Source organism: Cynocephalus volans, chromosome 1, assembly GCF_027409185.1.
Source record: "Cynocephalus volans isolate mCynVol1 chromosome 1, mCynVol1.pri, whole genome shotgun sequence".
Classification (NCBI taxonomy): domain Eukaryota; kingdom Metazoa; phylum Chordata; class Mammalia; order Dermoptera; family Cynocephalidae; genus Cynocephalus; species Cynocephalus volans.
The window spans coordinates 27580166-27594741 of record NC_084460.1 but is presented as its reverse complement, the minus strand read 5'-3'; the positions used below and the strand labels follow the sequence as shown (position 1 = coordinate 27594741).

The following is a 14576-nucleotide window of genomic DNA, read 5'->3' as shown; positions in this document are numbered from 1 at the left end:
TCAGGTGCCTTTGCCCCAGCCTTTTATTTATTTATTTATTTATTTTTAAATTTATTTTTTGTCTTTTTGTGACCGGTAAGGGGATCGCAACCCTTGGCTTGGGGTCGCCCACACCGCGCTCAGCCAGTGAGCGCACCGGCCATCCCTATATAGGATCCGAACCCGCGGCGGGAGTGCCGCTGCGCCCCCAAGTGCCGCACTCTCCCGAGTGCGCCACGGGCCGGCTCCTGCCCCAGCCTTTTAATAGGAGTCCCACCTACACCAGACATCCTCAGTTTTTTCCAGTAACTAATCCCATTGCAAAAGCCTGTTTTAAAATGCAGGACCCACCAGAGCGGAGTGACTTTCCAGACATTGTAGTTTGCTTGCCCTGCAACCCAACATTGCTTTGTTAACATCTGGAAAACTGTGAGTTCTGCCCCCTGTGATTGTCATTCTATCTTATACCATGGAAACACCCCAGGAGACTAAATCCAATGCCTTCACGATACCTCCAAGATTCAGATTCCCACTAATGCCACCCACCTCTCCTGCCGAAAGTGTGACCTTACTGAAGTATCCATGCTGTGTGCTCTTCAAGGTCATCAGCAGAGTTCTGCTAATGCTCAAGCTACTTGTTCCCATGCCTTCTCTTCTCTTACCCCTTCCTCATTATTCAGCATCCACACCCCCACCTCGGTCTCTCTAACCCTAATAGTGCCCACCCCTCCGGCCCCCCACAGCAAAGGAAAGCCAAACCCATTGCCCAGCCCCGTGAGTATTTACACAGACATCCAACATAGACATACATTTAACTGAGCCAGCCTCTCATGCACTGACTATTTCTAACTGTTGGATTTGTCATCGGCCTGCTTCCATGTATCCCATGCCAAACATTTATCCAGTTAACATCAGGCCCAGACATGGAAAATACTGGAAAATTAAAACCTCTTCCAAATAGCCACCTCCCCTGTATCTGGGGTAACCCCACATGGCAAGTGGCACTTGCTCTCGTGTTTCCTCAATATGTAGCACATATGAGCTTCCTGATGGACAGCTCCACACCCCTGCCATGTGCCCAGCAAAAACCACTTTCTCCCATCAGTCCCGTTCTTCAGTAATTCCCAATTACCTAAGGCAAGGTAAAATTTTCCAATATAAAGATAACACCAGAGGACTGTATTGTGCCCCAGCACACAAGGGTGGTCATCCCCTCTACTTGGCCCTTCCCCCATCCCCGAGCCACAACTATATCCATGCACTCTGACCTCTCTTGGCTTTTATATTGATGTAAATACAAATCATTCTTTCCACCCACCAAATGTCATCAACTTGCCATGTTCTATGGAAATAAACAAAGACCAGTCAGATGAGAACAGGCAGAGGCTGTTTGTTTATTCAGAGGTGGCTACAGCAAGGGAGTCAGCCACCATCACTCGTGTGTTGCCACAGATTCAAAGGCAGGCAAAGGAGTGGAAAAGTTTTATGCTGGAAGAAAGGGAAAGCTTCAGGTGTGCCCTGATTGGATGCTGCTGGCATGGGAAAGCTGGGAATCCTGTGATGGGTCAGGGAGGGCATATTTTGCTTTCTTTGGTTCATCCTAAGTTGTAAGTGGAGACCAAAAAAAAAATCAATTACTAAACAGGTCCTGGTTGTTTGGGGCCAGTTGTTACAGAGGTTATTGTTTGGCTTCCTGGATTGTTTTCTAGAGATAGCAATCTGACTACCTGTGAGTCTGACTTATACAAAATAGGCTGGCTTCATGGACTGGTTGGTTTTCAGTAATGGGTTGGTTTTCTGGGCTGGTTGCTGCAGACTGTGGATCAGAGTTCTCTTGTTTTGGTCAAAGGAGCCTTATTCCATTTTCCTAACAAATAATTGGTAGAAATTTATAATTATGCAACATTCTTCAAAGAGTACAGTCTCAAGTGAATTGTTATTTTCAACATTGGCCCTTTGCTGTTTGTCCTTGCTTGCAAGTATGAATTGGACAATTGGCTTTGACTTAAGAGACACCTGTGATACAACAATGAAATCTAGAGTTGGAGATAGTCCTTCTGGATTGGGTTATGTCAATGTGGATAATGTTAGAAACTGCATTTGCCAGAATCCCTTCCCTTTCTGCTTCCATATTAGAACTTAAAAATAGCATCACTTGCATGAGATTTAGAAGGGAGAAATGAAGAAGTCATTACTGTTTTTAAGGTCCCAATAAATGAAAACAGACAGATGCATGTGGGCTTTGTAGATAGAAGCCTTCAGCTTATTTTCTGGATTCTTGGCCCTGCCAATCAAGAGTATCATGAAAACAAACACCAAGCGCTTGATTTCCATTTTCTCAGAGGTGCAGTCTTCCACAGACTTCTCCATGAGCTTTGTATCAAGGATACATTTGTGAGCTAAGACACCCACAGTTTAAATTTTCCTGCAAACCCTACCTGCCCTCAGACCACTGACTCAGACTGTCATGGTTGCAGTCTCGGATGTTCTGATTCCCCTCCCTAGATCTTAACATATTTGTATAAGGTCTAATTTGTATGGTGGGCGTATTGTTCTCTTAATACATCTAGGGGCTCGGTGACTCTGATTCCACCAAGAAAAAGCTATAATGATCACACTTGGCCCACGTGGAAGACAGAGATGATCACACTTGGCCTATGCAAGGGACAGAGAAACCGGGGAAGTACTGGTTGGTCGCTCAGGACTGGTGCTGGGGTGAGAGATCACACAAATCGAGAAGCACCGACATGGTTGGTGTTTTCCACAGGACATTGTCTGTGTTCTGGGGATGAACGTGGAGGATTGAGGAGCCAGGCAGAGCCAGCCATTTTACCCCTAAAAGTCAGAGTAAAATCTACCTGAATCTCAAAGTGCCTGGGAGATAATGTTTCCCCAGAGGGACAGGGCCTGCTGATTAGTTCCTCAAGATTTTTGCCACATTTTAAAGCTGCAGGACATTGGTGCTAAAGCAGCAAGCTGAAACCTCCAAAGGTCACAAGTGGATTTGCCACAGTCTTTCATGCTTGACCAGTGACCTACTAGAATTTTCATCCAAATCCCTGATGGGCCTTTCCTGAGGAAGACAGAAGAAACAGAGATGGGTGAGCCTCATTACAACTGCATATGTGTAATTGGACTCAGTAGGGGACAGAGAGGGGAGAGAGAAGGGGGCAGAAGCCGTCACTGAAGGTGTAATGCCTGAGGGTTTTGCAAAATGGGTATAATACATCAATCCACAGATTAAAGAACAAAACCCCAACTGGGAATAAAAAAGAAAGAGAAAATCATACTAAAGTCCATCATAGTTAAATTGCTAAAACAAAGGAGATAAAGTCAAATTTCTTTTCTAAAGTGAATCCACACCCTTATGTGTCATTATTAAATAATAAATATCAAAATATTCTAGAACTACTTATTCACCATAAGAAAATAATAACAAACCTAAGATTCACAGGAGAATGGATATACTAAGCACAAAAAAGTGAAATCAAGTTATCAGGAGGGTAAAATGACAGAATAGACAGACTAGTAAATCTGAAAGCTGTTTATTTGAATAGTTAAAAACTGAACAAAAATTGTGTATTCACTTCCAGTGTTTATTTTAATGAACTAAATTGGACTCAAATAAAAATGCACAAATGTGGGAGTGGAAAAAAACGTAAATGTAGATTCTGAAGAAACTACCATGTGACCCAGCTATTCCACTGTTGGGAATATACCCAGAGGAATGGAAATCATCATGCCAAAGGGATACCTGTTCTCCAATGTTCACTGCAGCTCTATTTACAATAGCCAAGAGTTGGAACCAGCACAAATGTCCATCATCGGATGAGTGGATAAGGAAAATGTGGTACATCTACACAATGGAATACTACTCTGCTATAAAAAAGAATGAAATACTACCATTTGCAACAACATGGATGGACTTAGAGAAAATCATATTAAGTGAAACAAGTCAGGCACAGAAAGAGGAATACCACATGTTCTCACTTATTTGTGGGAGCTAAAAATAAATAAATAAATAAACACAGAAACAAATCAAGGGTCAGGGGTGGGGAAGAAGACAGAATAACCACAAAAATTTCTTGAACTATTTAAGTCAAGTGAACAGATATGATGTGTGTGGGAGGGAAGGGAGCGGGTGGATAGGAATGGGTGAAGGGACATCAAAATCAACCACAATGTACATTGAGAAGTAAAATTTAAAAAAAATAGCAAAAGACACTGTGAGTGGCTCACTCCATCTGCTCATAGGAGGTAGATATCACATAAAATAAATCTTCCCCCAGAATTTTGAAAAAGCTAGTTTTATATCTTATGAGATCCCAATGAACTCACTGAATTTTATTCACCTCAGATAAATTAATAATTCATAATAATAAAAATTAGACAGTTATAAACAAACAAAAAAAAGCAAACAGGTATAACTAAGAAGCCAACAAAAGAAATGAGATGGAATCATTTTTTAAAATACCCATTGATCCAAAAGAAGTCTTGAAAAAGAGGGGGAAATGACACAAGAACACCTGCAAAAAATAAAAAACAAATACCAAAAGTCTAGATTTAAAATCAACAAATCAATAATGACATTTAATGTAAATGATTTTGACATCCTAATTAAAAGGTAAAAATTATCTGATTGCATAAGAAAGACACAATTACTTGCTTCCCACAAGAAACACTCATTAAATAAGGCAAGAAACAGGAAAGATACACGGTGCTAACACATATCAAAAGAAAACTGCAGCCGACCCTGTGACGCACTCGGGAGAGTGCGGCGCTGGGAGTGCAGAGGCGCTCCGCCGCAGGTTCGGATCCTATATAGGGATGGCCGGTGTGCTCACTGGCTGAGCGCAGTGCAGGCAACACCACAGCAAGGGTTGCGATCCCCTTACCGGTCACAAAAAAATATAAATAAATAAATAAAAGAAAACTGCAGAAGTTATGCTAATATTAAATAAGAATGATTTTAGAGTAAAGAATATTAGCAGGGATAAAGGGACCATTCCCATAATGGTAAAGGTGTCAGCTGATCAAGAGGAAATACAGCCTAAATTCTTAAGTGCTTAATAACAAACCTTCAAAACACATAAAGCAAAAACTAATATGACTGCAAGGAATAATGGGAAAACCTGCAATTATCATCAGAGAGTACAACTCATCCTCAAATTGATAAAACAAATAGAATGAAGAAAGATATAAAAGAACTGAACGACACTGTCAACTAACTTGACCTAACTTACATGTATAGAATACCCCACCCAACAATAGACATTCTTTTCAATTACACCTGGGATATTTACCTATCAAAGACATCAAAAGCTGGTTTGAACAACTGGAGATTATTCTAGGAATTTAAAGTCGGTTCAAACTCTCACTAACAATGTAATTCAACATTTTAATGGTCTAAAACAGCTAAACAATATGATCATCTCAATAGAAGCAGAAAAAAAATTTCTTTGACAAAATTCTATATTTTTATTCATGATAAAAATGCTCAGCAAGTAGAACTGTAGCTACTAGAGTCTGGGAAGTGTGGGGTAGGGGGTAGTAAGAGGTTGGTTAATAAATACAAACTTACAGTTAGATAGGAAAAATAAGTTCTAGTGTTCTATAGTAGTTCTAGCTGTCTATAATTTACAATAACTTATTGTACATTTTCAAATGACTAGAAGAGAGGAGTTTAAATGCTCCTAACACAAAGAAATTATCAATGTTTACAATGATGGATATGCTACATACCCTGATTTCATTATATGCATTTTATACATTATACACCCATGTTGAAATATGACTCTGTTCCCCCTAAATATGTACAGTTATTATACCAACTAAAGAAGTAAAAAATAAGAAATAAAAAATGCTCAGCAAACTAGAAATAAAAGAGAACTTTCCCACCCTAAAAAAGGACAACTATGAAAACTTAAAGTTAGTATTATATTTAATATTAGGTATATTTTAATTAATTTATTTTTATTTACTAGATAAATATATATAAATTTAATAAGTTAATATTAAAGACTGAACGTTCTCCCCCTAAGTCTTGCAAGAAGGCAAACGTTTGATTTCACCATCTCTATTTAAAATTGTACCACGTATACTTGTCAGTACATTAAGGCAAGGAAAAGAAATACAAGGCATCCAGTTTAGATAGAAAAAAAACTATCATTATTTGCAGACATGGTCATCCATGCAGAAAAAATGCCTAATGGATCTACATAAAAGCTTGATAAGTGAATTTAACAAGGTTTCAGAACACAAAGTCAAAATATAAAACTCAGCTTTATTTCTATATACTCATACAATCAACAATTGCAAATTGATAGTTCAAAAATACCATTTTTACTAGTATCAAAAATTAGAAATGCCTAAGAAAATATTGACAAAGATGTGAAAACCTATGCATTGAAATCTAAAAAAACAGCTGAGAGAAATTAAAGAAAACCTAAATAAATTAATTGGTAAACCATGTTCACGGATTGAAAGACTTGATATTACTGTCAATTCTCCTCTGTATTAGTCAAGGTTCTCTAGAGAGACAGAATCAATAGGATATGCTATAAATATATGAGAGGGATTTATCAGGGGAATTAGCTCACATGATTGTGAAGAGAAATCCTGCAATAGGCCGTCTGCAAACTGGATGCCGGTAGCGTGGCTCAGTCCAAGTCTGAAGGCCTCAAAACCAGGGAAGTCGATAATGTCTTTGGTGTAAATCCTGGAACCCAAAAGCAAAGAGTCTCAATCTCTGATGTCCATGCACAGGAGAGAAGAGCATATCTCAGTTCCAGTGGAGAGAGAGAACGATTAGCTTTTTTTCTCCATTTTTTGTTCTCTGCAGGTCCCCAGCGGTTTGGATGGTTCCTGCCCATATTGAGGGGGGATCTTCCCTAAGTCCACACAGGCTGTCATGCTAATATCTTCCAGAAACACCCTCATGGACACACCTAACAAGATAGCTCTACCAGGTTTCTCGACATTCCTTAGTCTAATTAAGTTGACACCTAGAATTAACCTACACATTCCCCAAACTGATTTTTAGATTCAGCACAATCCCAACTAAATTCCCAACAGGCTTCTTTGTAGAAATTGATTAGCTGATCCTCATATTTATAGAAAAATTCAAAGTACTTAGAATATCCAATAAACATGTTGTAAAAGAAAAATATAGAGAATTTACATTACCTGGTTGAAAGACTGATTTTAAGGTTAGAGTGATAAAGAAATTATGGTACTGATGTTCAATAGCCTTATACATCAGAATAGACAGTTCACAAATAGACCCAAACCCCCAGTAGAAAAAGGATAATATTATCAGCAAATGGTGCTGGGACAACTGGATAGCCGTAAATTAAAGGATGGCTTGACCATTACTGTACACCATTTAAGAATTTAACACAAAAACTGAACATAGATTTACATGAAAGAGGCTGAACTATAAAACTTCTTTCTGTAAGTTTTCTTTTGCAAACATAGATAAATCGATGTGACCTTAGATTTAGCAAAGATTTCTTAACTATGAAATAAAGGCACAAACTGTAAAACAAAAAATTAATTAGTTGGATTTCATCAAAATAAAATAATTATTAAAAGATGCTATTATAAAAATTAAAAAATAAGACACAGACTGGGAGAAAATATCTGCAAATCATATATCCAACAAAGTTCTTGTATCTAGAATATGTAAAGGAAACTTAGAATCTAATAATAATGAGAATGAAAACCTTACCAAAATATAGAGAAAATATTTAAACAGATACTTCACCAAGGAAGATATGTGGATGGCAATTATTACATGAAAAAAGATGATTAATAAAAAATATTTTTATTCACTAGGGAAATGCATATTAAAATCACAGTGAAATACTGCTACATACTCACCAAAATGGCTAAAACTAAAAACAACTACAAAAACAAACAAACAAACAAACAAACAAACTGACCATGCCAAGTGCTGGTGAAGATGTGGAGAAAAACGAACTGTCAACTATTGCTGGTGGTCGTGTAAAACGTTACAACTATTTGGAAAAGAATTTGATAGGATTTTTTTTTTTTTTTTTTGGCAGGCCAGAAAAAATATTTATAGGAACTATGGCACATAATGGGTTATTACATATACATTTTACATGTAACACTTATAAGCTTGATAACAACGCTGAGACTCTTTAGGACACAGACAAAGGGCAATTTTCAAAAGAAAAAACACAGCATACGAGTGCTTGATAAGCAAAACATGCACCTACCCTGTGACACAGCCATTCCACTCCTGACTGCTCACACAAGAGAAATGAAAACATATGTTCACACAGAGACTTACACACAAATGCTCAATAGCAACTTTGTCTGTAATAGCTAATACCTGGAAACAATTAAAATGTTCATTAAAGGAGAATGAACAAATTGTTATATATACATAAAAAGGAATATTAGCAATAAGAAGGAATGTACTATACTGATCCATATATGAATCTCAAAATAACTACTGTGGATGAAAGCCAGGCAAAAAGTGTGCATACTGTAGTACTTACATGATACTCAAGAGAATGCAAACAAAGTCATAGGGACAACTTGCAGACCAGTGGTTGCCTGGGTATCATGAAGGCGGGGGAAGAGAAGCGGCGAGGAAGGAGTGGATGCCTAAGAGGCTTGAAGAACCTTTGATGGATGAAGGATGTATACATTATGTTGATTCTGGTGATGAGTTCATAATTTGTCAAACTCATCAAATTGTACTCATTAATTTGTCAAACTCAACAAATTTAAATAATACAATTCAATGAATGTCAATTATTTCTCAATAATAAAAAAGGAAAAGATAAAAACTCACAAAGAACAAAACTTCTAAGACCTTGTAGCTTCCAGTCACAATCCAACTGACCATTCAAAAAAAATTTAAAACCACAAATAAAATTCTCTTGAAATGCCTACCTCAAACTAAATCCCATTCAAAGAAAACTGTTATTAGAATGAAATATGCCTTGCACTCTTTTAGTCAATTCATTTGCTTGCACAAGCATATTACTTTTTTGCATAAATTAGTCATTACTATACATGTTGTTTTAAAATGTTGCTTTTTTACTCCAAGTAAAAAATATGTTTAGAAAGGTAAAATCTGCTGCACCCTTTCTAACAGAAGCACAATATTAAATCATATAAATATGCTTCATTTTATGATGCTCTATAGATGAACTCAAATGTGGATTTAAAGAAATATTTGTCACATATCTTTGAACACTGATTTATTTCTTCTAGAAAACAACTTGTTAAATCCCCACATTATCAGTAAAGTATTAACTTGTTCAGTTAACAAACAATTGCTTATATCCTTCTCTGAGAAGAATAATATACAGAAAAGAATTATACACACACACACACACACACACACACACAGAATTTATATACAGGAAAGAATCATATGTAGCAAGTACTCAGAAAGACATTGTATTTTAGGGGGAGAGACAGACAAGTGAACCAACTGTTACACTGCAGTCAGATGAACACTCTAATAAAACTAACACAGGAGGCTTTGAAAAAACAGGTAGGGGTACCCAGCCTTGGGGATTCAGCATAAATTCTTCCTGTATTTCTTCTTTCTCTCCAAATTGCCACACACTTCAGCAGGGCTTGTACATTCTCTTCTAGGTCTTTCTCCTTGCACCTTCTCTTCTAAGTCTTTTTTCTTCCCCCAAGGCACCGGACTCTTCAACAGTCATGCTTCAATTAGAGCTGCTGGCCAATAACTGAAATGGTGGTTGGCACAGTATCCTATATCCTCCTGGTTTCCTGGCTGAGCAGAACCCCACCTAAGGAGGACAATAAAGATCTGTGTTCACGGTCATTCTGCACAGTTCTGAACTCCATAGAACCCACTGCCTACTGTCTTTCAGGAGCCATGAAGTCTGTATTGTTCACTCTTGCAGTCTTTATGCTCTTGGCCGAACTGGTCTCAGGTAAACAAAATCTTGAGGAAGAAGAAACATTGGCCTAGAACAGGGTCCTGCACATGGAGTCTCTATGACCAACTGGTGTGCACTGGATTAGTGACTGAGCTTTGTCCTACTTGTTCAGAACACCTCTGTTCTAAGAGATCTCAGGGCTCTCACAATAGAGCAATATCTATGATTAGAGCTGGGGGAGAATCCCACAAAGTCACCTCCAAAGGCAGAGATGGCCCTGACATCCCAAACTTCGCTCTATCCTATCACTTATGGCCAATTCAGTCCAGACCTGCTCACTTCACTTTGCCTTTGGCATTACCTCCTGAGGTAACAATTCTGTAATATTTCTTGCCCCAGTTTTCTTGGTCTTACAGAGAAGTTCTCTGAATTTTTCGTTCTTGGATGTGGTTAACAGAATAGGGCAGGTCGTTTCTAAATACCTACAGGACTGTAGGATGGAAAAGGAAAGAAAAATATTCTGGGTAGATGTGGGGAACCATTGGAAGTCTACCAAATTTCAGCTCTATTTGTGTAAACATTCCTTATTTTTTATTATCTCTACAGTTTATATTTACAAAACCAAGACAAGAACACTGAAAGTGTTTTAGAAATAAAGAAATTGGTCACAATTTCATTACTGCTTACATTTGTTAAATTGCAACCAATTGACTTATAAGTTTATAGCCTACTTTTTTTAAAATTTGTAATTGTATCAGGAAAATTTTTGAAAATTTCCTTGCAGATATAATTTGCAATAGATGATTATTATTCTGTCACATTTTTGCACCAATATTAACTTGGAGAGTCCCTTATGTGTGTCATTTAGATTTTTTCTAATGTGTGACTGTTATAAAAGTAACATTGTACAACCTTTTTAATATATCATTGTGAGATCCTCTGGTTGTATAGGTAAATTTTGGAACTTCCACTCTTCGGTGCAAGGATATTAATTTTTTAAGTTAACTGGAATATAGTGCCAATTGTTACTATTAGTGTATTTGTATTTGTTACCTGTTTCATATTACTTTCAAATATTTCCTAATATATTGGTTGCTTCAAAATCTTTTATTTATTTGAGGAACAAAATTTTTATTTTCATGATGTTAAATCTATTGGTATTTCCTTTACGTTCTTTCATTAACGTAGAAAGTTCTTCACCTTGTTATTGTTTTTTATGATCCTGTCATTTACACTGAATTCAATCCTATCTTTTATATAAGGCACAAAGTGAAATATTAAAATTTTTTGAGTAGGATTTCCTAATAGGTAGAGAGTTATATAGCTCTGCAACTTGCCTCTAGAGAGGGTAGTTTATGTTCTCTAGAATTTTCAGAACTGTTCAAATTGATGGTGTGTATGAGGAAATTAAGAATGCTATAAGGGTTGTCTCAAAAGATGGTTTATATCTATTTCAACCTTGAAATTCTGTGAGTTTAGATTGCATGATTTCTCCCTCTATCTCTGGGACATTGATGAAATGCATCACATACTCACATGGTGTCCTCTTTCTGGGCTAAAAGACACTGAGAAAACTCCTTAAGTTCATTTCTAGACAAACCAGTATCAATTCAGGATTATTCTGTGAGATTAACTGAGCCAACCTCAAGATTTGGAGGCATAAGAAATACAACACTTTAAAAAAGACACTTGGGAGGAAGAATCAACAAAACACCTGGGACCAAGGACAATCAGTATAGAAAGGTAGGAAACAATCTGAGGTTTCCATTTATACACATCCCAGCTGTGTGGGGATTTCTTCAGAAAGCTGAAGAAAAACATTTGAATGTTATCTTCATGGAGATGTTTAGGACAGTGAGAAAAGAAGGGGATCGTAGAGGCAGTAGGTGGAGAGGAAGTTTAAGGCCAAGGACGACTATGTAGAAGCTTTGCAGATACAAGATAGTAAGAAGAGGAGACAGAGTTAAAAAAAAAAAAAAGACATAAAAACAACAGAAGTCAAGTATTTTTTGTTTCTCAGAAATATGAAGTTCTTCCCCCTCTCCTGGCCTTTACATATGTTGTTCCTTCTTTGAACACTTCCTCTAGATCTTCACATAGCTGGATCCTTTTCACACTTACGTCAAGGCTTGAATGTCACTTCCTCAGGCATAATATCCTCCATGACCCCATGTAGAATTCTGATTTCAGGAGTGAGAGACCCATATATACATTTATAAATCTGTGTGTGTGTGTGTGTGTGTGTGTGTGTGTGTGTGTGTGTGTAAACTAGTTTAATCCTCAGAGGATTAAACAGCTGATAAGGGGTAATAGTGGTAACAGCACTCAAAAATGATTCATCTATTCACTTTGTTACATCACATTATTTATTTCATTTGTTGCACTTATCACAATCTGTAGTTATTTTGTTTATTCACTTACTTGTTTATTTTCTTTCTCCCTCTTTCCAATGTAAGGTTCTCAGACCTTGTTTTCCTGTTCATTGTTTTATTCCCAATATCTTGCAGAGATCTTGATATAGTAGATACTCTTTATTTGTTTGCAGATTAATTAGAGGAATGAGTTAAGCAACACAGAGCAAGACAAGAAAGAGTTTCAACATCTCTATGAACTCTGTGTATTAGATCATGTGATGAGATATTTTATACATGTATATAATATGTACACATATACAGGCATACCCTGCAGAATGTCTCCCTAATGGATATATTCCTAGAAGAATAGTCTTTGTTTTTTTATTTCCAAAATTTTGTAGAATGTAATTATATCTCAATATCATATAGGTACATAAATAGATATATAGAAAGATATATATATGAGAATCTAAAATTTATATTTATCTTCCCATAACTTCATACATTTTTAACAAGACAATATTTAAGACAAGTCTAGAGTTATATTCTAAATATAATTTGTAGGCCCACAGAAACATGTAAAGACATTATTTAAGTCTCACCAATGAACAACAAAAGCCATGTGCGTTTCAGCAACGGTGAGAAGGATTACAGGAATGATTTGAGCATTTTCTATTTAAATGATAGCTTTTACTTTTATTCAGGTGTTTATGTTTGTTTTAGTTACATTTATAAAATTTGGGTGGGGGTTTGTGTTCATGTATAATAATATGCTATATATTTTTCCATTTAAAATAATGGGAAATGGGCGTGCCTGGTGAGTGTTTGCATGAAAAATCCTGATTTCTGAAATAAGAGGTTCATACATACATAAAATATTCTACGTGTGTACATATTCATAAAATCCCATTTAATCCTCAGAGCAGGTTTTATTATTAGGAAAAATATAACAATGCAACTGCTAAAGAACTTAAATAATCAGTGCTCAAAACACTATTGTTATTTTTATCTTTTTGTGATAAATATCTCAGGTTTAACAATCCATACAATATCTTTACACAGGTCATTGGTATGTGAAAAAGTGTGCAAACAAAACTGAAAATTGCAGGAAGAAGTGCAAAATTGGACAGATGCAGACAAAGCCTACGTCAGGGATGTGCCCCAAACTAAAACTGTGCTGTGTTCCAACTGGCAACAATTCTTGTTCTTTTGTCTGTGGTGAAACAAAGTCTACAAAAGCTCCAGGAACAGTAACTCCAGAGACAGATGCTGCTTCCTGAACATTCCAGCCTTTGACTCCTGACCTAGGAAACCTGGTTTATTAAAGCAAATAGGTTTATTCTGGTGTCAGTTTTGTCTCCACAGCCCCCTTCCCACTGTCCCCGCACTCAACAAAGTTTGGAAGGGCATCACATCTCCATTGCACTAGCAACTCCAGGGTAGAGATGCAAGTAAGATAGAGGCCAGGAACAAATGAGAGTTAGTCTAATACACCTATTCGGGACTGATGGACAGAAGCTGTGTATCCTTGAAGACAATCACAGGCCCACAATGTGCCTATAGTAATTATTACCAAACTTTAATGTGCATCAGAAACACCTGGAGAAACTGCTAAAATACAGATTTCTGAGCTTTGTCTCCAGTTTCTGATTCTGCAGTGGAGCCTGAGAATTTGCATTGCTCACAAGTTCCCAGGTGATGCTAGTACTGCTGGTCCAGGGACCACACTTTGGGAACCACTGGCCTATACTATGGAATGACTGAAGGCCTCCAATGGGTGTACTTTCCCACAGATTGAAGGCCACATTTCCTACATATTTTTGAAGTAGTAGTACAAAAGCACCCTGCAGAATGCTTTAATAATCATTAATAATTACTACACCTCAGTGGTATTATGACCCCATTGCAGAGAAGAGGAAACTTGATTTCTAAGCATTAGAAAACTGGGAGAGACTTAACTGACTACTGGGAGCATTCTGCCACTACACTATGATGTTGTCCAATTTTCTTCTCTCTCTGGAAATCCTCAAGCACAGCTTTCAACTTAGATAGAATGGAAGGCAAATCAAGAGCTCCATAGTGTGACTTAAATACTGGGTTAGGCACTCACCTTAAGCAATAGAATTTTCCCCTTAAGATCTCTGCCTGCACCAATAAAAGAATATGACAAGGTGCATCACAATCATCCATCCATGCCTCAGACCAACTTCCCTGATAGCTGGACAGAGAATAAGAAATGCAGTTGCCTTCACTTTCTGGACACATACAGTAGTCATGTTTGTCATTTGTCAGTCTCAGTTTTCAAACTTATGAAATGATAGGGTTGGACTTAATATCTTTTCCCCCA

The 14576-nt window shown here is 37.1% G+C and overlaps 1 protein-coding gene across 1 annotated transcript; it reads left to right on the top strand.

Moving 5' to 3' along the window:
• Positions 1-9871: 9871 nt before the first annotated feature.
• On the top strand, positions 9872-13483 carry DEFB126 (defensin beta 126). The gene is given in 3 exon segments (XM_063088878.1): positions 9872-9929; positions 13292-13398; positions 13400-13483. Coding segments are annotated over 3 exon segments (249 nt in total).
• The last annotated feature ends 1093 nt before the right edge of the window (positions 13484-14576 follow it).